The following is a 22,735-nucleotide window of genomic DNA, read 5'->3' as shown; positions in this document are numbered from 1 at the left end:
TGTTGAATTTATAAATCTTGTCTAAAAATTTAGAAAAGGGGGAGAGCTGAAATTACACACTATAGAGCTCTGAGATGCAAATGTTGACTTAGGGCCCCCCACTACTACTTCCCGCTTCCACTGCACGCTTGCACCATCATTATGAGTAGGTGTCACTGGAATCTCAGAGGCTCTGGAACAGGCTTCTGAGTTTACTAAATTACCTATTCAGGGTGACTCGGCAAGCGCTTTTTCCCAATGACACCATGTAAAACAGGGGTAGGCAGCCTTTGAGAGGTAGAGATCTACCTGAACAACATGAAAGAGATCAAAGATCACTGAGGTTTGGTGCCCTTTTTTAAAAAAAGGAAATTAACTAGCAAGTTCTAAATAAATAGTAAGGAACATTTTTAATTTTAATTTGATTTTTTATTATTTTTTAGCACCCGTGTTGGGGGTCTTTGGTGAGATATCAGGGGTCTAAAGAGACCCCTGATGTCTCACTTTTGAGACAGAGAAAGGGACTGTGCACAGACATTCCCCAGGCACTTTCTCTGCAGCCTCAGCTGCAGTGGACTGTGAATGAATGGGAAGTGTTCTGCAGTCTATTAATTCACAAACTGAAGCATAGTAAACACAGCTTACTATGCTTCAGTATGGATGAACACTCACTCTGTTCATTAAGAAAAGGAAAGGACATATTTACTGGCTCTCTTCATTGCTCTCCATCCTGAATAGATCTTCCGCAGCAGGAGAGGAGGGGAGAGGAGAAAGGGGGCCAGCAGCACTGTGAGGGGGATAGGAGAGGGACCAGAGGAGCACACAAGGGTGGGCCAAGCAGCAAAAGGGGCAGGAGGGGCGGTGGAGGCCGCATTTACTAGACCCAATCAGCTGTATTTTCCTGCAGCCAGCTTCTCTTCTTCCCTGTCCCGAAGGCATTCTGATGCTGCAGGAAAACACAACTGATCATGTCTAGTAAATGCTGCCCCTGCTGCACCCCCCCCCCCATCCCTGTTCCTCTTGCTGCCTGAGCCCCCCGGAGCATCAGTAAGGTCGCTATTGTGACCCCTGCTGACCCCCCCCATCCCTGTTCCTCTTGCTGCCTGAGCCCCCTGGAGCATCAGTAAGATCGCTATTGCTACCTCTGTGACCCTTATTGCTACGCCCATGTTTATCAAAATTTGACCGTCAATTAGTTTGCTGTAGCTGTGAGGAGGTGTCCTTATTCAAGTCAATAAGGAAAGTTCTCTTCACTCACATATAAAGCACAGATTAGACAGGGGGAAAGGAAAAGTCCTCTGCACTGAATTTTAAGATACAAAATTATTGCATATTACTGGTACTACTACCAGGGGTGGACTGACAACTCATGGGGCCCCCAGGCAATAGGAGATCATGGGGCCCCTGTGTCCTTGCCCAAACTCAAATAAGCCTATGAAAAAGGTACCAGGGGCATCTCATGGGGCGCCCTACTGACCCCAGGCTCTTGGGCAGAGCCCGAGTTTCCAAATGGTCAGTTCACCCCTGACTACTACTGTATCTTTGCTATACAGGTATATTTCCTCACTTCTCTCCGGTAAAAACAAATAAACAGAGTTCTTCTTTAAACTTATTGGTCTGTATTTTCTTCTTGAGATTTTATTTACCCAGTGCTGGGTTACCATTAACCAAAGATTCTGAATATTTTGCATTTAAAAAACTATTATAAATAATGTTACACTAGCAGGAAAAATATAAATTCCCGCACCTCCGTAAATACAGTAACTAGTCTTCTATCAGTCTTCTTTATCAGTTCGTAGGTAATAAATACATTTTATCTTATTTTGCACAGCCTCTAATCTGATCTTTCCATTCTGATAACCGGAATTTAAGAGAATAAACAGAAATAGTAACCACTGGTGAAAGATAATTGTTTATCTAGATGATATGGAGGCTCATGGTCAATATCGAGCACCTTGTTCTACAGTTGTCATAAAAGTGAATATACTTTGCTTGCATCCAGCAGAAGTGCTGATGTTCTTATCATTATAACCTCTAATACTTCATGGTCAATCTTATAACCAAGTCAGGGAAGATCTTAAGTCTGATTTATAATTGTTAGTGTATATACTATTAGGTCCAGCACAGCGGCGGACTGACCATTTGGAAATTTGGGCACTGCCCGAGGGCCCGGGGTCAGTAGGGGGCCCCATGAGATGCCCCTGGTACCTTTTTCATAGGCTTTTTTGAGTTTGGGCAAGGACACAGGGGCCCCATGATCCCCTATTGCCTGGGGGCCCCATGAGTTGTCAGTCCGCCCCTGGTCCAGCATTGTCAGCTAGTTGGAAAGTGCTAACTAATAAGATAAGGACACCATATTTGGTATTCTAACGTTTGCTTAGAAGCCATTTCTTATGAAGAAAAACATCCAAGCCTGGCTAAATTTTGCAAAAACACATCTAAGTCTCCCAAAATCATGTGGGAAATGTGTTATTGTCTGATGAAACCAAGGTTGAACATTTTGGTCATAATTCCAAAAGATATGTTTGGCACAGAAACATCACTACACATCACCAAAAGAACACCATACACACAGTGAAGCATGGTGGTGGCAGCATCATGCTTTGGGGCTGTTTTTCTTCAGCTGGAACTGGGGCCTTAGTCAAGGTAGAGGGAATTATGAACAGTTCTAAATACCAGTCAATATTGGCACAAAACCTTTCTGCCTTCTGCTAGAAGCTGAACATGAAGAGGAACTTCATCTTTCAGCATGTCAACGCCCCAAAGCATACATCCAAATCAACAAAGGAATGGCTTCACCTGAAGAAGATTACAATTTTGGAATGGCCCAGACTTGAATCTGATCAAAATTCTGTGGGGTGATCTGAAGAGGGCTGTGCACAGGAGATGCCCTCTCAATTTGACAGATTTGGAGTGTTTTTTGCAAGAAAGAGCGGGCAAATATTGCCAAGTCAAGATGAGCCATGCTGATAGACTCATACCCAAAAAGACGGAGTGCTGTAATAAAATCAAAAGGAGCTTCAACAAAGTATTAGTTTAAGGGTGTGCACACTTATGCAACCACATTATTTTTTTTTCTATGTTTACTTCCCCCCTCCCCCTAAAACATTTCAGTTTGTTTTCCAATTGAGTTGTACAGTTTATAGGTGACGTTAAAGGTGGAAAAAGTTCTGAAATTAGTCATCTTTGTCTCAGTTTTTTACATCACAGAAACCTGACATTTTAACAGGGGTGAGTAGACTTTTTATATCATATATATATATATATATATATATATATATATATATAATGTGATATAAAAAGTCTACACAACCCTGTTAAAATGTCAGGTTTCTGTGATGAAAAAAAGATAAAAATAAAATTTTATATATATATATATATATATATATATATATATATATATATACTGTATATATGTATACAGTTTATATTCATTTTCCATTATCATCATCATAATTAATATTATTATCTTTTTTTATTATGTGTTCTTGCCCACTTATATGTACAGTATTTATTTTTCTGTTGTATTGAAAAGCATCAGATTACTGTTTTGTATGCTGTTCTTTTTGGTAGTATAGGGTCATTACATCTTGTTTACAATGTTATCTGGTATCTCCTGCTGTCGTCCCCTACTGTTTAATGCTAGTTATTTCAGTCCTAGCTAGAGCTTCAGTGTTTCTTCTGAATTTCCGCAGCCAGTGTCATTTCTTCGCAGAGACAGGCTTAGAAAAGTCACTGTCATCTTAAACTAAAGACTGGAAAAACATCCCCTGTTTTGCAATTAACTGAAGTAAAATTGCACTGGATTCATTCATAATGTTTATGTATGTGTTATAAAAAGCAGAGAAAAGGAGTTTTGACTAAGGATATCTTAACTCAAGAACAAAAATGTACTATACCACAGCTAATAGTCCTTAGATGTGGTGGCTACATTTGTCTTCTTTTTTTTTCAGGCTAAGAACACTTCCAACAAGTTAAAAAAATACGTCTTGATCTTGCCAGAAATGAGTTTAACAGAAATCACAAGCAACCTTAGATTTCTTCTGTAGACTAATAATCCCATCAGCCATAATGTAATAGAGATAAAACAAGGCAGTCATGTTTGAACTCCAAACTGGGAGGCAACCATGGCTCCCTTCATAGATGGTACAGTAAAGTAGGGAGCATAGCCTCCCTAGGACAAGAAGTGTGTTATTTGCAAGATTATCAGGTGAAAATAAAGAAGGAAAAAATACTAAAAAAATGAATGCAGGCTTCTCATCTAAGGACTGGTAACCAATAATATATGAGATTTTTGTTTTAGGTTTTAGATACATTTTGTGGACTAAGATGCAGAATTTCTTTAATACCTTCCCACCAGCCATACGTATATATGTGTCAACGGGTGGGCCTTAAAGCAGAGCGGCTGCATATACAGTTTCCAGTCCTGTATAAACAGCTTATCATGGTGAGAACACTCTCCCAGCACGGTAGCCGGTGGAGATCGGTAAGGTCCCCATGCATACTTGCGATCGGGAGCTTTCTGATCATGTGACAGCCAATCACAGCTGTCACATGACCTGAATGCCTGCCTCTGCCTCTCAGCATCAAGGATCCCTTAAAGGGTCAGGAGGCATCATCGGGAAGGGGTTAGCAGTCAAGCTTTGGTCATCACACCTGTCTTCCAAATCTGCGTATTGGTTCTTTGTGTGATGGGTGTTTTCATTGACCAATAGAATGACTAGGGAACTGGAATTGGGGAGACTAAGATCAACCTTTATTGGAGGTTGATAATTGTTTACTATGTGTCTTTTTCATATCGTATATGTGTAGAATTGTGCACTGCATATAAATGCAGCATGCGTGTATTTTACACAGCACAATTCACCGCACAGTACGTCACTTCAAAACAGTGCATTGAAACATCTAAAGTACATTGAGCTGAATGAAGTGTCATTTTGTAACACTTTAATAAAGTTTAAAAGGAGAGAAAAAAACTAAAACACTGCAATGTGTTGTCATTTCACTTTGCAAAATATACTCAATCACATGTAAGGAAAATTAAAAAAAAACATTTTTGCTTGCATGTAATTGGAAGTCAACAAAGCTTTATTATATTCACTAAGCTCTTGGGAAATTCCCTTGCAAAGTGCAGCTTCCCTCACAACATAATCAGTTTATTTGTGTGTTGATCTGCTCTGATTTAACCACTTGCCCTCCAGTGGATTTACCCTGCTTCCTGACCAGGCCATTTTTTGCAATATGGCGCTGCATTATTTTAAAGAACAATTGCGCTGTCATGCAACATTGTACATGCATGAAATTGATTTATTTTTTCCCCACAAATAAAGCTTTCTTTCAGTGGTATTTGATCATCTCTGTGTATTTTATTTCTTGTGCTATAGACAAAAAAAGATCGACAATTTTGAAAAATAAACAATATTTTTGACTTTTTGCTATTAAACATATCCAGTAAAAAAATGTAAAAATGTAATTTCTTCATAAAATTAGGTCAAAATGTATTCTGCTACATGTCTTTGCTAAAAAAAACTTATTGCAGGACTGCGGGACTTCGGGACTGCGGTGGACATTCTAACACTGGGTGGGAACTAACTAATGGCCACTGACATCACCAGTGACACTAATACAGTGATCAGTGCTAATAAAAAGCACTGACACTGTACCAATGACACTGGGTAGGAAGGCGTTAATATCTGGGGCTATCAAAGGGTTAACTGTGTGCTGTGCATGTTCTGCTATGTAGACAAGCTGCTTTGTATTACTCTGCTCAAAGCAGCCTGTTCGTGCTAATTACACACAGACCTCTCCCCTGTCAGCTTCGCCAACGATCACCGAGTCCCGGTGGCCAAGATTTGGTGATTGACATGCCAAGGAGCCAAATAACGGCACGAGTAGGGAGCGCGCACGTGCGAGCCCCCTACCCGGAAATGCAAAATCACATATATATATCCCTGCCGCCCTGTAGCAGTACTTCTACTCTAAGGCAGTCCGGAAGCGGTTAATGAGAGTATGCAATTGAAAAGAATGGTTGTCCTAGGCTTATGTGTTGAACTAGAGCAGGATTTTTCAGCCAGAGTACCATGGAACCCTAAAGTAACTCCACAGGTTTCTAGGGGATCTTTGAGCAATCAGCAATTTCTGCCTCTCAGATAAGTTCCCACTAACACCATTGATCTTTTTAGCTATCTAAATGTAGACAGGTGCAGTCTGTTTTCTCAGCCTGGAGAGGAAGCCCAGGGAAAACAATGTTTCTCCATGGTTTCCTGGGTAAATGGAGCAGTGTTCCAGTTGCCTACACTGCAGCCATGTGACCTTCAACATCCATCTTGGGTCAGCAGGGTCTATTTAAGTCCCTGCCTTTGGGTTTTGGTGCATTTCTTGTGTGTGGCTAGTGTAGGGAGAGAGACCTCATGTGTTAGATTAAGTAACTAGCATAGGGAAAGGTTCCTGATGAGGAGGGAAAGATTAGGGACTTGCTTTCCCAGAAAGGAGCTTCCCTCTTGGGACTGGACTGGCCAGGCCAAACTTCACCCTCTGACACAGATGTTGTTGACACCCGTCCTCCACCATATCTGACTACACTGAACTGAGTCATTTTCTTAGCGATGCTCTCCTGCCAGGATGGTTGAAACATTGGCATTCTGTTTAATAGTTCCAAGATTTACTTCAAAAGGAGTGTATTTACTGCCCTAACCACGCTGCACCTTCTAACATGTAATGGGGTAGTTATTTCCAATGACCACAGATGTAAGGAACATTTTTCCCACTGAGCATCACTGTATCATGAGTTGTAAATATAGTAATTTTTAGCAGTGGTTCCCTGAGAGCAGGAAGGTTTTTCAAGGGTTCCTCTGAGTTGAAAGGTTGAGAAAGGCTGAACTAGAGAATGGTCACACTCTATACTTTGTTCTTATGTGTGTTATCACAGTCAGAATTATAATACGATACAATAAGCAATCCCACTCCCTTGCCCCATAAAAGCCAAGGTCAGTGGACGATTTATCACTTGTATCTGAGACCTGTAGAACTACTAGGAGTTGTGTTGATAGTCAAATGCAGCTTGCTTTTGGGTGCTTTTTTTATATTAGTTTGAGATACTTCTAAGATAATTCAGAGTTTATCAATGGCTGTATTTAGCCTGCAGTTGACCTCCTTCTGAACTGCATTTATTACCATAGAATCAGGTAAAGCTTAGCTCAAACTCACCACTGCTTATCGAACTGGAAGATGACTGCCGATGACTTCCCTGTAAAAAATGAGATAGTAAATCAACATATTAAGTATATGAAATGCATGGTTTATATCACTGATAAATATCAGTATCGTCATTCATCATGCTAACTTCGCTATACTTCTAAAATATTAAACCTGCTTATAGCGGCTTATAGTAGTTTAGAAGTCTGCATATTTGTCTTCTTTATCTGCCAATATTTAATGCAATATAAACCACAATAACGTTTTACATTGCCTGTGGAGCTGCTTTCACTACTAACAATAGAAGTCTATTAGGAATGTAGCATATGTGCATCAAAAAGTACAAAGCCTAATCCTTAGTGCTCTTAGTGCACACAGCTCATACACTATATGTAGAATAAACAACAACAAAATCCCATATAAAAAAATAATAATACCAGAACCACCTTGTGTGTTAGCAATTGTAACATGAAAAAGATTTAAATAAATACAGAAAATTGTATTAATAAATTAAAAATGTAATACATATAGTCGTAAATTACATCATGTGTGCTTAAAACAGTAACCCTGTATATTCAAAATCAATACCACTGGACCCCAAGAAGCCATGTATAATCTATGTAACACCCTCCCAGATAGGTTGTTAGGATGGTTAGATAAATTTAGTTTTTGGCTTCTCTGTAATCAGTGGAGCAGCTTGCGTTTGCTTTGGGCTGTTCTGAGCTTCACTAGTTGCAGATTTGATTATTTCCCCCTGCCCTCTAGAGGGTTCTAGAATGTAGTGGACTGGAAAGGCAAATCAGCAACCTGAATATTTATGTTGTTGTAGCCAATCCCTGGGAAAGTGTGCCCAGAAGGAGGCTGAGTGCATAAATGGTCTGGGGTCTGGAGCTGTCCTGTTCTTGTCCAGAAGGAGAAGTTCTCATCCTGGCCTCCCTTCCAGACAGCCCAGCAGGAGTTCTACATGTTCTCTTTGAGCTAGTCCCATATAAGCTAGAGCTGAGAGGACTATTTTGCTGAAAGTTCTTGGAGCTAATTGAAGAATTTCACTAAGGATCTAGTCTGGAGAGTTCACAGGAAAAATGTATGTCTGATACTGAAAGGAGGGAGCTGAATATCCAGGGACATTGTGAGTACAGACCTGAGAGTAGAATCCTTGTGCCTGTTTGATTTTGTTAGCCCTTGTGCATCAGTGCCAGTACTTCTGTGGACTGGAACATTTCTTGTGGTGTGCTAGTGCTGTTTAGCCGCCTTAGCTACTTCTAAAGGGACAGTACTAAGAAGCTCTAACAAAGTGAAGAGTGTCTTCTTGTTATTGTACAGTGTTGCTGGAGCAGGGGCGGACTGACCATTTGGAAACTCGAGCACTGCCCAAGGGCCCGGGGTCAGTAGGGGGCCCCATGAGATGCCCCTGGTACCTTTTTCATAGGCTTTTTTGAGTTTGGGCAAGGACACAGGGGCCCCATGATCCCCTATTGCCCGGGGGCCCCATGTGTTGTCAGTCTGCCCCTGTGCTGGAGTATCCCACCATTCCCCATATCCCACCCAAGTAATTCAGTGATCTTTTTGTCAAAAAAGGAAAACCCTTCCCTAGACTGATCATTTGAGCCAGAGTACATGACTGTTGTGTGTCTGGCTGCCTCTGCACTGACCTGACAATAAAAGAACCTATTAAACTCAACAGCCCCTAAGGGGATCCGCTCTAAATCAGGCAACCCAGGATCTCACAAGGAGTCCTTTGCTAGTTTGAGCTTGAAAAAAAAAAATAAAGAGATAAAACATTATAGTTTGACAAAATATGACATAAATATTAATAAAATAAAGCAAATTATGTCCTTGTATTGCTAGTCTAAATGTGCTCACTCAGTATGGCATGAAACGAGTGGTGCATCCCCTTGATCAATCAGAATGTGAAGGGTCAGTGGAAGAAATTCTACACATACTGCAGCTCACAGTGCTTTATTAGGGGTGATAATATAGTAACAGGAGTGATAGTAATTTCTAACATACATGGTGGTATGGGATTTCTTGATATAGGATTTCATTGTTGTTTGGTTCTACAGATTGGTCCTCTTTCCTTTCACACCCAATGGTGCTGGTTCATTTGTGTTTGCTGTTTTGAATAAGGTCTATTATTCAGATGTGAAACATGTTAATGCTGCAAGGTACCTGGCAGGCAAAGGACACAGGTTAATGCAGTTTATGTCTTCTGAAATGTATTGCCTGACTCTCATACCTATGTAAGTTTATTAGCCATTCCAAACCCATAGCACATTATTACGTTAGTGTAAATTAGCCTATAAAACTGACCATACTGAGCAACCTTAAAAAGATGAACATAAAGGGAAAAAAAATAATTCTTAGAACTTACATCATTGCTTACTGTATCAACTACTACAGCAGAAGACTTGACATGATCTTTTTCAGCTTTGGACCATGCACCTACATGCTCTGGTAATGGGCTTTGCACCAAACAGAGTAACATATGGGATTCAACAATAATATCTAAAGGAGGAAATCAGAGACAGGTAACTAGCACAAAGGAATTTTAGCTGTAGAAGGCAAAGGACAAATGTTTAAAAGCATAGAAGTCCATATAGAAACATTGTTGCTAACACCTTGCTTATCCTATGGCTGACTTGCTGAGATTCCAAAAGAAAATTCCAAAAGAAACTATATTGCTGTATATTGGTTGTGTAGGGATCCAAATATGGGATTCAACATAAATATGAAGGGGGTCTAGATACTATATGGGTACATTCCAGATGCTTGTTTGTTAGCTTTGGAAAAAGTGAATTGGACTTGGTATCAGAGCTCAGAATGGCAGAAGAAAAAGCATCACAAGCAGCACGTCTGCTGTACTGCAGAGCCTAAAGCCGGCCATAGACAGAACAATTTTGTTTCCTGCAACCACAGATTGCAGGAAAGAAAATCACTTTATTCCCCCATCAAAACTGTATTGATGGGGGAATCCCTCCCACGGAGCCATTGTATTTTCCCAGAAAGGGGGGAGGTGCCATCCCTGCCAGGAGAACATAGTGATTATAATAGCCACTAGCAATAATTGCATGTAAAATCCAACAGGCTGGTTGTATTCAAGTTCATTGATCGATCAGCTTAGGTACATTCAGCCTTGCCCATACATGGTTTGAATCTCAGCCATTCCCTCCTGAACCCGCTGAGATTCAAACTGTCTATGGCCAGCTTAAATTCTAATAAGGAGTTTTCTGATAGAAGGACAAAGCAGATTGAGAGAGTGATGAGCTCACCAGTCTCCTGCCTCTCCATTCAATGACCAATCAGTCTGCGAGATGGGCAAGACTTAAAACTGTTACTTATTTTCAGCAGAAAAATCAGGTATTCTGTCTTGCCAGACAGGGGTGTGCTATTTGACAGTGCTATGTAAATCTCAGGACTGGATGGAGAGAAATACAATTCCGTTTGCAGGTAAAAAAGGCCCCTTATACAGTATTTATTTCATGCTGTTTGTCTGAAGCTCAGCTTTAATTTTGTTGATGTGTGAAATTGAAAAGGACACATGATCTGTAAAAGCATTTTGTATGATAGGCACAAAATACTTACCAGAGAAACTTGGTCTTTTATTTGGGCTTTGATTCCAACATCTCTGCATCAGGTCAATCATCTGCTGACATTCCACTGGTCCATCCTTAGAAATATCCTCTAGTGGAGGTCTCTGGCCAGCTGCGACTTTCACAATGACAGTCATCATGCTGTTACCTAAAGAAAGTGAGATTCCTATGTATTATCACTAAATGTAAGCCAAAAAGTGAGACTTGCTACATAGAAAATGTCCAGAAACGACTGCCTGCAAAAGAAGATGATGAATACTTACCTTTATGGGCATACAACAACTCAGGCATTTGCTGCCTTCAATAACAATGGTAGAGCCGGATCATCAACAAGAAAACTAAAGCAGGGGCCGAGGAATTGTTGATGTCTAATGGACTCAGCTACAACTTTCATGCTCCTTTAATAACCAGGATATAACATGCACTTGCAAACAGCTGATGTCATATGGAATCTGCTATGCCAGTATAGACAATGCAAGTATGGTGGCTTCTCAGTGCACTTTTTATTATCCATAAAGGGTTTAAGGGCAGGGAGTACAAATTGTCTTTCCTGTAGTGAGGTGGGGATTGCTGGATGGAACCACAACATGCAGCGGAGGACCAGGCTTTCAATACTCCTGGATGTATTTCAGATTCTGAGTATATTTCAGTTGCCATAGCTTACAAAGACAGTGATCATTCAAGTCAGTATTTAGGTACACAACTACCCTGGTAATCTGCTTACATGATTCTTGACTGCTATCTCTTTTGCTTTACTTTTTTTAACAAAACTTTGACCGATCATGTGATTTTAGCAGGCAGACCCTTCTATTCAAGAAATAGAATGTGACTGCATGAAATAGGGAATCAGAGCATACCATGTGTCAGTTGGTATTCTGCAATGATGTTTTCAGAAATCCTTGAAATATGCACTGATCAGCCATAACAATAATATCACTGATAGGTAAAGTGAATAACATTGATTATCTTGTTAAAATGGTATCTGAAAGTTGGTGGTGTATATTAGGCAGCAAGTCAACATGTTGTCCATGAAGTTGATGTGTTGTAATCAGAAAAAAAAGCATTGGAGTTTGTTGTGTATGGGGCTGTGTAGCTATAGACCATCAGGGTGCCCATGCTGCCAATAGCACCTACAATGGGTATGTGAGCATCATAACTGGACCTTGGAGTGATGGAAGAAGGTGGCCTAGTCTAACGTTTTCTTTTACATCATGTGGTCACTTACCTGGGGAAGAGGTGGCACCAGGATGTAAAAATGGTTCAGGAATGGTGTTAGCAACACAACATGTTTAAGGTGTTGACTTTCCTCCAAATTCTCCAGATTGCAGTCCATCGAGCATCTGTAGAATGTACTGGAAAACAAGCCCTTGGAGGCCCAACCTTATACAGGACTCAAATAATCTTCCACTGATGGTTTTGTGCCAGATACAACAGCATATCTTCAGAGGTTTAGTGACATCTATGCCGTGATGGGTGAGGGCTGTTTTGGTGGCAAAAAGGGCTGTTTTGGCAGCAAAAGGAAGACCTTCTCAATTTTAGGTGGGTCATCTTAATGTTATGGTTGATTGGTGTATACAACTTACAAAAGAAACATTTTTCTTTTAAATCAAGTTGAAAACATGACCATCATCTAGGGTAAAGGCACAAAGTACAAGAAAAAAAATAAAAGCTTAAATTAAGGATGAGCACAAACACATTTTCTGGAAAATTGCCACAATAACCTCAGTGAAATACAAACCACTATCACTTTCACCTTCTATTGTCTACATTACAATATCATACAATAACATGTCAGTATACTCCATTTCAAACAGAATGTTCTTATTTTTTTGTCTGCTTGCCAGCTATTTTATGTCATGTTGTCATTCACAAATACATTTATCTGCACTCTGTTCTTCACTTAGCAGAATGCATTGAAGAAATATGAATTGGACACAAAAGGAATGAAAAGCATGTTTACCTACAAATGGTTTCTTCTGAGTCAAAAGCTCCCAGATAACAATGGAGTAGCTGCAAGACGAAAGAAAAAGACAATATTGGTGCCACGTATGACAACTACAATAGTTTTTTTTGTTCTTTGCATCTTGACCCTTTTCAGTGCAGTTCAATAATCCAATTTCAGGCATTGAAATGACAAACTGATGATTCTAAGATCATTTTGAACAGATATAGGTTGTAGATGTGAAAGGAATGAGCACAACACAGAATCCCTATTCATAAGTGTTAATTCATAGGAATTAAGACTCTTAATTGAAGAATAATGATAATATTAAATTCAACTTCATATTCAATAACAGCAAATAATAGCAAACAGTGATAAAAAGAAATATGCAAAATATACATGTGTTAGACATGATAATACACACAGGGGCATATTTACTGCGAGGCAAACAAGGTGTTTGCCTAGGGCGGTATTTTTAAGGGGGGCAGTGCCGTCCTCCCCTGGAAGAAGGGACTCATGTAGCAGATGACCAGGGCCGGTGCCAGGGCCAATGTTCAGGGAGAGTGGAGACTTCGCCTAGAGGCAGACAGAGCAGGCAGCCAGGCGAAGGGTGATCATCTGATAGCAGACAGCTGACCATGGCAGGGAGCAGGGAGAGCTCACATAAACATTGGAGAACTGCGGGAACTCCAGCACACAATATCTGCTGATCTCTACCCGATCCTTTGCGTATACCTCCGCTGACAACCGCCCAGCTGTCCTCCACTTCTCTCTCCATGGCTCCTATGACAGGGAGTTTAAGAAGAGGCTGTGGCTGGAGGAGTGGATCCTGGAAGCTCGTCCTTCTCTATGACTGCCCAGTGAGGGTAACAATCTTACAACATCTCTCCATCTCTCTCTCTCCCTCTCTCTCTCTCTCCCCCCTCTCCCTCTCTCCCCCCTCTCCCTCTCTCCCCTTCTCCCCCCTCTCCCTCTCTCTCCTTCTCTCTCTCTCTCCCTCCCTCTCTCCTCCTCTCTCTCCCTCGCCCCCCCCTTCCCCTCTCTCTCCCCCCCTCTCCCTCTCTCTCCTTCTCTCTCCCTCCCTCCCTCTCCCTCCCTCTCTCCTTCTATCTCTCCCTCCCTCTCTCCTTCTCTCTCTCTCCCTCCCTCTCTCCTCTCCCTCCCTCTCTCCCCCTCCCTCCCTCTCTCCCTCGCTCTCCCCCTCCCTCCCTCCCTCTCCCTCTCTCCCCCCCTCTCCCTCCCTCCCTCTCTCTCTCCCTCTCTCTCCCTCTTTCTGTCCCTCTCTCCCTCTCCTTCCCTATCCCCTCATCTCTCCCCCCCTCTCTCTCTCTCGCTCTCGCTCTCTCTCTCCCCCCTCTCCATCTCTCTCCCCCTCTCCCTCTCTCTCCCCCTCTCCCTCTCTCCCTCTCTCAATCTCTCTCCCTCCCTCTCCCCCTCTCTTGCTCTCCTTCTCTCAATCTCCCCCCTCCCTCCCCCCCTCTCCCCCCCGCTCTCCCTCTCTCAACCCCCCTACCTACCTCTCCCCCTCTCTCTCCCTCCCTCTCCATCTCTCTCTCTCTCTCTCTCTCTCACTCCCCCCTCTCTCCCCCTCTCTCTCTCCCCCCCTCTCTCCCTCTCTCTCTCTCCCTCCCCCCTCTCTCCCTCTCTCTCCCCCTCCCACCCTCTCCCTTTCTCCCTCTCTCAATCTCTCTCCCTCCCTCTCCCCCTCTCTTGCTCTCCTTCTCTCAATCTCTCTCCCTCCCTCCCCCCCTCCCCCTCCCTCTCCCCCTCTCTTGCTCTCCCTCTCCCAATCTCCCTCCCTACCTCCCCCCCTCTCTCTCCCTCCCTCTCCATCTCTCTCTCTCTCGCTCTACTTTTTTCTCTCTCTCTCTTTTTTTCCCTCTTTGTCTCTCTTGCTTTTTTCTCTCTCTCTTTCTCTCTCTCATTTGGGGGGGCACCCAATTTTTGTGCTGCCTAGGGCAGCACAAAAATGAAATATTCCACCACATATACAGACTGAAGCCCATCATATAGACAGCCTGGATGTACTGTTCTCTGGATGACCCCCTTAAAGTGATATTAAAGTCTTTTTTATAGAATATAATAATTTACCTTACAGGTATTTTCTGTTTAAAGAAAAAAAATCCTTTGCCTTACTTGCACACTCCCAGTTCAATAGTTTCCCTATGTGGCCTCGTAGAAGTCCTCCTATGTGCATGCTCCCACTCTGTACTACAAATATTCATGTAGAGTACACACAGTCGGTGCCAGAGGGACACACAGAACAAAAGTCATGCCTTTCCTCCTCCAGAGCGGGGATTGACAGTGGCTCTGTACCCTTCTTGTTCCGCCTATGCGCACAGCATTTGGAACAATGCACTTACAGTTGTAGTACAGAGCAGGTCTACCAGTGTAAAACCATTGGAGCCCCATTAAAATGAATGGAGTTAAAAAACCTTTATGGAAAGCCTAGTTACATGGATAGGCCAGAAATGTTAATTTTGTTTTGGATGCATTCGTTCATTGAAGAATTTTGCCTAGCCATATTCATTATGTTGATCTGATTCATTTTCCGGATTCGTCTCATATCTTCGGCATTCATTTTGTATATTTGTTGGTCCAGGTGGATTCTAACAAATTAGCAGTTTTTCTGGAATATTACTATATATTCGCTATATTATCAAATTGGACAGATTTGAATTGAATGGATTCAATATTTTCAGACGCTAATCTAAACCACACAGAGAAATGTCATGAACTGGACAATATCGAATGGCATCATGTGCATCCAAATTAACCAATGGAACAAAATTCAGATCAATTTGTTATCTGAATTACCAAACAAATTGAATTAATTTCCCCATGGTTCCAAACTACTACTGCGCCATGTGACATCATCCAAATGAGACACATTTGTTAATTTCAGCTTTTTTTTGGATTTGTTGCCATTCATTTCTGTGTCCATTTGGAGATTCGGATACATCCAAATCTTGGAAAATTAAATTTTCGTCCGAAAGACAAATCAAAACTTAATGAATCACATATGTCTATTTACATGATCTTTCAAAATCATGTGAGCAGTCTCTCCGCCAATCAGAGAGTTCTCTCCATGTCATTCTGCAGGTTTCATAACAGAACCTGCCTTTTATGAATGGTCAGTAAAATGCTACCTGCAGTGTGTGGAGTAACTGTGTGGTATATAGAGATATCTGCTATATGGACATGGATATTTCATAAAGCAAAATGTAATTATTCCTAACATTTAATATCCCAATTATAGACAAGCACACTATAACTACAGCATACATCTAAGATGAGTTGAGTATATATATTGCACAGGCAGTATGGGAATTTATCCTGGGATTTGAAGCTGGCCATATTATCCATTTATTTGGCGTTATAATGAATGGTCTCAATGATGCCGCTTGTGTAGTCAGTGAAATGATGTATATTGCTCATCATACCTGTACACATCATATTTAGTACCCATCACTCGGCTGCTTTGCAGAAACATTTCTGGAGGGATGTAATTCAGGGTTCCTTTGATTGCTGATCTTTCTATGTATTCCTTTCGGGTCGAGTTTTCTTTCCATTTAGACAGGCCAAAGTCTGAAATCTGAAACAGAACGGATACAATAAACATAAATACTGTATGTTTAAAGTGATACTAAACCCAGGACCCTGCATTCACTATATCTGGACTCCCCATACCCTGCATTCACTATATCTGGTCTCCCCGGACCCTGCATTCACTATATCTGGTCTCCCCAGACCCTGCATTCACTACATCTGGTCTCCCCGGACCCTGCATTCACTACATCTGGTCTCCCAGGACCCTGCATTCACTATATCTGGTGTCCCCAGACCCTGCATTCACTACATCTGGTCTCCCCAGACCCTGCATTCACTACATCTGGTCTCCCAGGACCCTGCATTCACTATATCTGGTCTCCCCGGACCCTGCATTCACTACATCTGGTCTCCCACAGCACACAGAACATGGAAGTGCAATTATTTTAGTAAATGTAAACTGCTAAATACCTTTTCTCATCAGCAGTTAGAGCAGTCTTGTGACTTCTATCAGTGTCCAACTAAGCCCATGTTAAAGCTTGTAGAAGGAGTTTTAATTTTGCTCTAGGAGGAGTCAGAATCACTGACCTCTGATTGGCCCTGTGCTGATCACATGCACTCTCCCAAGAAAATAAAATAAAAACTCTCTAGCAATACACACTAAACTGAGCATGTTCAGACTGACTCCACATGATATGTGTTATCAGGAGATAAGAGGGGGGCACTGGAAGAAGGTGAGGATCAGAGAAGCCATGATCAAACAGCCTGTTTACACAATGCAGAGGATTAACCCCTAAGGTTCCACAGTGAGTATAACAAGTATGATTTACTACATATACAGACTGATTTTACGGTTGTGGGTCTAGTAACACTTTAAGTCCATGCTTTCCAAAAATAAATGTCTGTAGACTTTCAAAAAAATTTTAATGCACTAAACATCCAAGAGGCATCTTTGCCCACTACTTCATTTTTTTTATAATTTCTATACTAAAAACATATTCAGTTTTAACCAGAGGCGGACTGACCATTTGGAAACTCGGGCACTGCCCGAGGGCCCGGAGTCAGTAGGGGGCCCCATGAGATGCCCCTGGTACCTTTTTCATAGGCTTTTTTGAGTTTGGGCAAGGACACAGGGGCCCCATGATCCCCTATTGCCCGGGGGCCCCGTGAGTTGTAAGTCCGCCCCTGGTTTTAACAGAACTGCAGTATATGATAAATGGAACATATAGTGATATATTATCTCATTGACAGCTGGCATTGCTGTCCCTTCTAAAAGGGAAACTAGTTAAACCATTTTATTAGAATGACAGTAAGGGCACTAACATTTTCAGAAATGTCAGCATTTGGTTTCTCTCAGTACAGTGTTTTTTTTTAAAAAAAAACCCTGTCCTAACCACTTCAATACCAGGCACTTTCACCCCCTTCCTGCCCAGGTAAATTTCTGCTTTCAGTGCTGTTGCGCGTTGAATGACAATTGTGTGGTCATGCAACACTGTACCCATATGGAAATTTTATTATTTTTTTAGACAGATAGAACTTTATTTTGGTGGTATTTGAGCGCCAGAGTTTTTTTCATATTTGCTAAATTAAAAAAAAAAAAAAAAAGACAGAAAAAAAAACAAAAGAAAAAACAACAAAACAAAAAAAATGTGCTTCTCAGTTTCTTCTTCACTAATGTGCGCTGATGGGCACTGATAGGCTGCACTAATGGGTACTGATGAGGTGGCACTGATGAGCACTGATAGGCTGTGCTGATGAGGCGGCACTGATGGGCACTGATAAGCTGAACTAATGGGCACTGATAAGCTGAACTAATGGGCACCTATGAGGAGGCACTAATGAGGTTGCACCGAAGGGCACTGGTAGGGGTCACTGATGAGGTACTGATTATAGGTGTAAACAATGAACTGAAAGCCTTCCTGGTTATCAGTTCTCCTTTCCTCACACAGACAATAAATTCTGACCATTTTCAATGCTATTAGGCAAAGAATTCTCAAACAAATGTTATGAAAGGCTGGGAACTACCCTGGGTGACATATACATATTCAAAAAAAAAATCCTTTAGACAGGGAGTAGCAATTTCAATAGTACTTGAAGTGAAAGTAAAAACATTAAAAATACCATATTCCTATAAAAAAACATGCTTGGGTGATGTCGTAAGTTGGGAGCATGAAATTGTCCAAAATGTCTTGGTATGCTTAAGAGTTCTCTTCACTGGAATTAGAGGGCCAAGCCCAACCCCTGAAAAACAACCCCACACCATAATCCCCCCTCCACCAAACTTTACACTTGGCACAATGCAGTCAGGCAAGTGCCTTCCTCCTGGCAACCACCAAACCCAGACATGTTCATTGAATTGCCAGACAGAGAAGCGTGATTCATCACTCTAGAGAACACCTCTCCACTGCTCCAGAATCCAGTGGCGATGTGCTTTACACCACGGCATCCGACGCTTTGCATTGCACTTGGTGATGTAAGGCTTGGATGCAGCTGCTCAGCCATGGAAACCCATTCCATGAAGATCTGTACACACTGTTGTTGTGCTAATCTGAAGGCCACATGAAGTTTGGAGGTCTTTAGCGATTGACTCTGCAGACAGTTGGTGACTTCTGTGCACTGTGCACTTCAGCATGCACTGACCTCGCTCTGTTATTTTACGTGGCCTACCACTTGGTGGCTGAGTTGCTGTTGTTCCCAGTTGCTTCCACTTTGTTATAATCCCACGAACAGTTGACCGTGGAATATTTAGTAGCCAGGAAATGTCACGGATGGACTTATTGCACATGTGGCAACCTATCACGGGACCACGCTTGGATTCACTGAGCTCCTGAGAGCGACCCACTCTTTCACAAATGTTTGTAGAATCAGTCTGCATGCCTAGGTGATGATTGTATACACCTGTGTCCTTGGAGGTGATTGGAACAACTGAATCACATGATTTGGAGGGCTGGCCCAATACTTTTGGCAACATAGTTTATTTGGAAATTGATCAATCCTGATGTATTGACTGCCAGGACAGTACAAATACCCCTCCAAATGACCCTTTGTTGGAAAGTAGACAGTCCAAGGTATTTAATAAGAGGCACAGTGAGCTTTTTAAAGTTGTACTTTTTTGGCACAATTTTTTTTTAAATTAAAAGATTACATTTTTATTTTCTGCTATGCCTCCCGAGTATGGGGTTATCCCATGCATGAGACTTTTGTCACAGCCTAGATGCATAGAGTGACACCTTTGGACTCTCAAGGAGCATAAATTACGCATAAATTACTAATCTAATTCCTTGACTACCTCTCACATATTTGGAGGCCCTGGAGCACAAGGGCAGTGGAAATACCCACAAAATGAACCCATCTTGGAAAGCAAACACTCCAAGGTATTTTCTACAAGGCATATTCGGATAGATTTACTAAAACTGGTGCATTCAAAATCTGGGGCAGATATGCATGGTAGCCAATCAGCTTCTAAATTTAGCTTGTTCAAATAAGCTTTGGCAATAAAACTGGGAAGCTGATATATATATGTATATATATATATATATAACACATATCACAGACTTACTTATAATTACACTCCAAAATACATTCTGCTACTCCTCCAGAGCATGGGGATACAAAATCCAAGGAGCGCCTTCAGACCTTCTAGGGATATAAATTAATTATCTACTTTCCTGTCTGCCTATCTCATTTTTAGAGGTCCTTGAGCACCAGGACAATGTAAAAACCCACAAAATTACAACATTATGAAAAGCAAACACCCCATGTTATTTTCATGGTGAGTCTTTTAAAGACTTAATAAGGTTTTTGGAAAATGCAGAATGAAAATAATTTTTTTTTTACACAAAGTTGATAATTTTATAAGATTTCTCACATACAGCATGGTCATACTTAAAATTACAATTCAAAACACATTCTACTACTCCTTATAAGTCTGGAAATACCAGATGTGTGAGACTTTTTCAATGTTTGGACTGATTACAGGCCGGACATTGTATCTTGTGTATCACACAAATCAACCAATTGTATCAAACCAATGTACTGTAATGGTCACCTCAATGTGAGTGGTCAGGGAATACAGCTTAGTGTAGCATCACCATAATCAGTCCAACATGCAGCTTCCTGCACTGGTCTGTTGTGGTAGCAATCAGGAACACTGATTCTAGATACACTGGTCTGGCAAACCTGTGGCTGGTGTGGTGGTGATCCGAGAACTGAGACTGCATGCACATTTAGTGCTTGTAGGTGGTGAGGGGTGGTCGAACTTCACAGTTGAGCTGCAGTTTTGCACCCCCTTAACTGCTACTTCCTTTCTTGTGACATTCCCACCATATGTGAAACATTGTACCTCTCCCTCCACATCCACGCCAACACAAAGGTGAATTCTCTCCACTTATTCTATGTGCTACACGTGGTGTTATGTACCATCTTACTAAACACTTATAATTCATTTCTACCTCTCTCATATTTAAATTTCCGTGAATTAAACTGTATATTTTCTTTTGCTTTGCCTCATCGATTTCTATTCCCGGCTCTGAATTTTTCTAATCTAAGAATTTGTATTAGACTGTAGAACTGTACTGACTAATTGTGACAATTCTAAATTTGATTTAAATTACAAATCTACTCAAATCTGAATTATCGAACAAATTTGAAAATTGAGTTAATTTCCCCCATGGGTCCGAACTATGATCGCATCATGTGATGTCATCCAAATGAAATGAAAAACAAATGCATTTGTTAATTTATTTATCATTTTTTTTTTCATATTAGTTAACATTAGTTACTATATCCACACGGTGATTCATATATATCTGAATCTCCAAAAATCGCCTTTTTGTCCAAAAATTGATTTGTAACAAAACAAAACGCACATGTCTGCTTTTTATACAACATGGACATTCTCCTGATTAGTAATAATTGTAGCAGATTGTGAGGTTAGAGTACAACATATAACAGGCTTTTTCAAAATGAAAAATGTTAAATGCAGTGACAAATGTAGCAAACAAAATATTACTAGTAATATTTAATATGAATAATTCATATCATATAATATTAATATTTTAAAGTATTATTTATTCAACAATTTGACATGAGGAAAAAAAGATTAATTGGTTGCTCAGGTTACTGTGTGTTATATCCCAACATTGCCATTTGTATTTTTTTGTTTTTCAATCTAATAGGCTTAAAAGAACCCGAAAAGGTCCCTCCAATAGCATCACTTTAAATTATAGCAACAATTAAATGTGTTCATACATGCAGTGGGGCCTATGATCAGAAAGCAGAAACAAAAAATCCTAATTTAATTTTACAATGCAAATAGTCTAAAGAATAAGTGTGGCCTCATAAATATGTGCAACATAACACAGAGCAAAGCCTCCGAGGTCATCATCTCCCCTTACAGTACAATATGTGTTTTCACCTACAACTGGTAATATGAGTGCGGCTGAAATTATATGTCACTGCTGTAGCCTCGGGGACTAGCATGTACGGGTAAGTTTTAAAAAAATGCAAATATATTATCTGTCAATATAATCCTCCTCAATGTCATTCCTAGGATATTTCCTGTAAAATAAGGCAGAGTAACAAGACAAAGTCCTTGGAAACAAATCTGAATTGTAAGTTGTAATCTACAAATTGTGTTATATTTCTCTGTATTTTTGCTATATTGAAGGCTGGCTGATTATGACCCTGCATCCACTATATCTGGTCTCCCCGGACCTTGCATTCACTATATCTGGTCTCCCCGGACCCTGCATTCACTATACCTGGTCTCCCCGGACCCTGCATTCACTATATCTGGTCTCCCCGGACCCTGCATTCACTATATCTGGTCTCCCCGGACCCTGCATTCACTATATCTGGTCTCCTCGGACCCTGCATTCACTATATCTGGTCTCTCCGAACCCTGCATTCACTATATCTGGTCTCTCCGAACCCTGCATTCACTATATCTGATCTCCCCAGACCCTGAATTCACTATAGCTGGTATCCCCAGACCCTACATTCACTATATCTGGTCTCCCCGGACCCTGCATTCACTATATCTGGTCTCCCCGGACCCTGAATTCACTATAGCTGGTATCCCTGGACCCTGCATTCACTATAGCTGGTCTCCCCGGACTCTGCATTCACTATAGCTGGTCTCCCCGGACCCTGAATTCACTATATCTGGTCTCCCCGGACCTTGAATTCACTATAGCTGGTATCCCCGGACCCTGCATTCACTATAGCTGGTCTCCCCGGACTCTGCATTCACTATATCTGGTCTCCATGGACCCTGAATGCACTATATCCGGTCTCCCCGGACCCTGCATTCACTATATCTGGTATCCCTGGACCCTGCATTCACTATATCTGGTCTCCCTGGACCCTGCATTCACTATATCTGATCTCCCCGGACCCTGCATTCACTATATATGGTCTCCCCGGACCCTGCATTCACTATATCTGGTCTCCCCGGACCCTGCATTCACTATATCTGATC

The 22,735-nt window shown here is 41.3% G+C and overlaps 1 protein-coding gene across 1 annotated transcript in view; it reads right to left on the bottom strand.

Annotated features, from left to right (window-relative positions):
- Nucleotides 1-22,735, bottom strand: part of ANKK1 (ankyrin repeat and kinase domain containing 1) — a 111,420-nt gene that overhangs the window by 4,040 nt on the left and 84,645 nt on the right. Inside the window, exons 3-7 of the mRNA XM_089673076.1 lie at nt 16,149-16,300; nt 12,724-12,773; nt 10,756-10,911; nt 9,545-9,678; nt 7,186-7,225 (exon numbers count right to left, since the gene is read on the bottom strand). Of these exons, the coding sequence (XP_089529202.1) occupies nt 7,186-7,225; nt 9,545-9,678; nt 10,756-10,911; nt 12,724-12,773; nt 16,149-16,300 (532 nt within the window). The remainder of the gene's footprint in view (nt 1-7,185; nt 7,226-9,544; nt 9,679-10,755; nt 10,912-12,723; nt 12,774-16,148; nt 16,301-22,735) is intronic.

This window comes from Staurois parvus, unplaced genomic scaffold (assembly GCF_062004578.1).
Source record: "Staurois parvus isolate SC_StPar_1 unplaced genomic scaffold, SC_StPar_1.0 ptg000135l, whole genome shotgun sequence".
Taxonomy (NCBI): domain Eukaryota; kingdom Metazoa; phylum Chordata; class Amphibia; order Anura; family Ranidae; genus Staurois; species Staurois parvus.
This window is presented reverse-complemented; position numbering and strand designations above follow the sequence as displayed.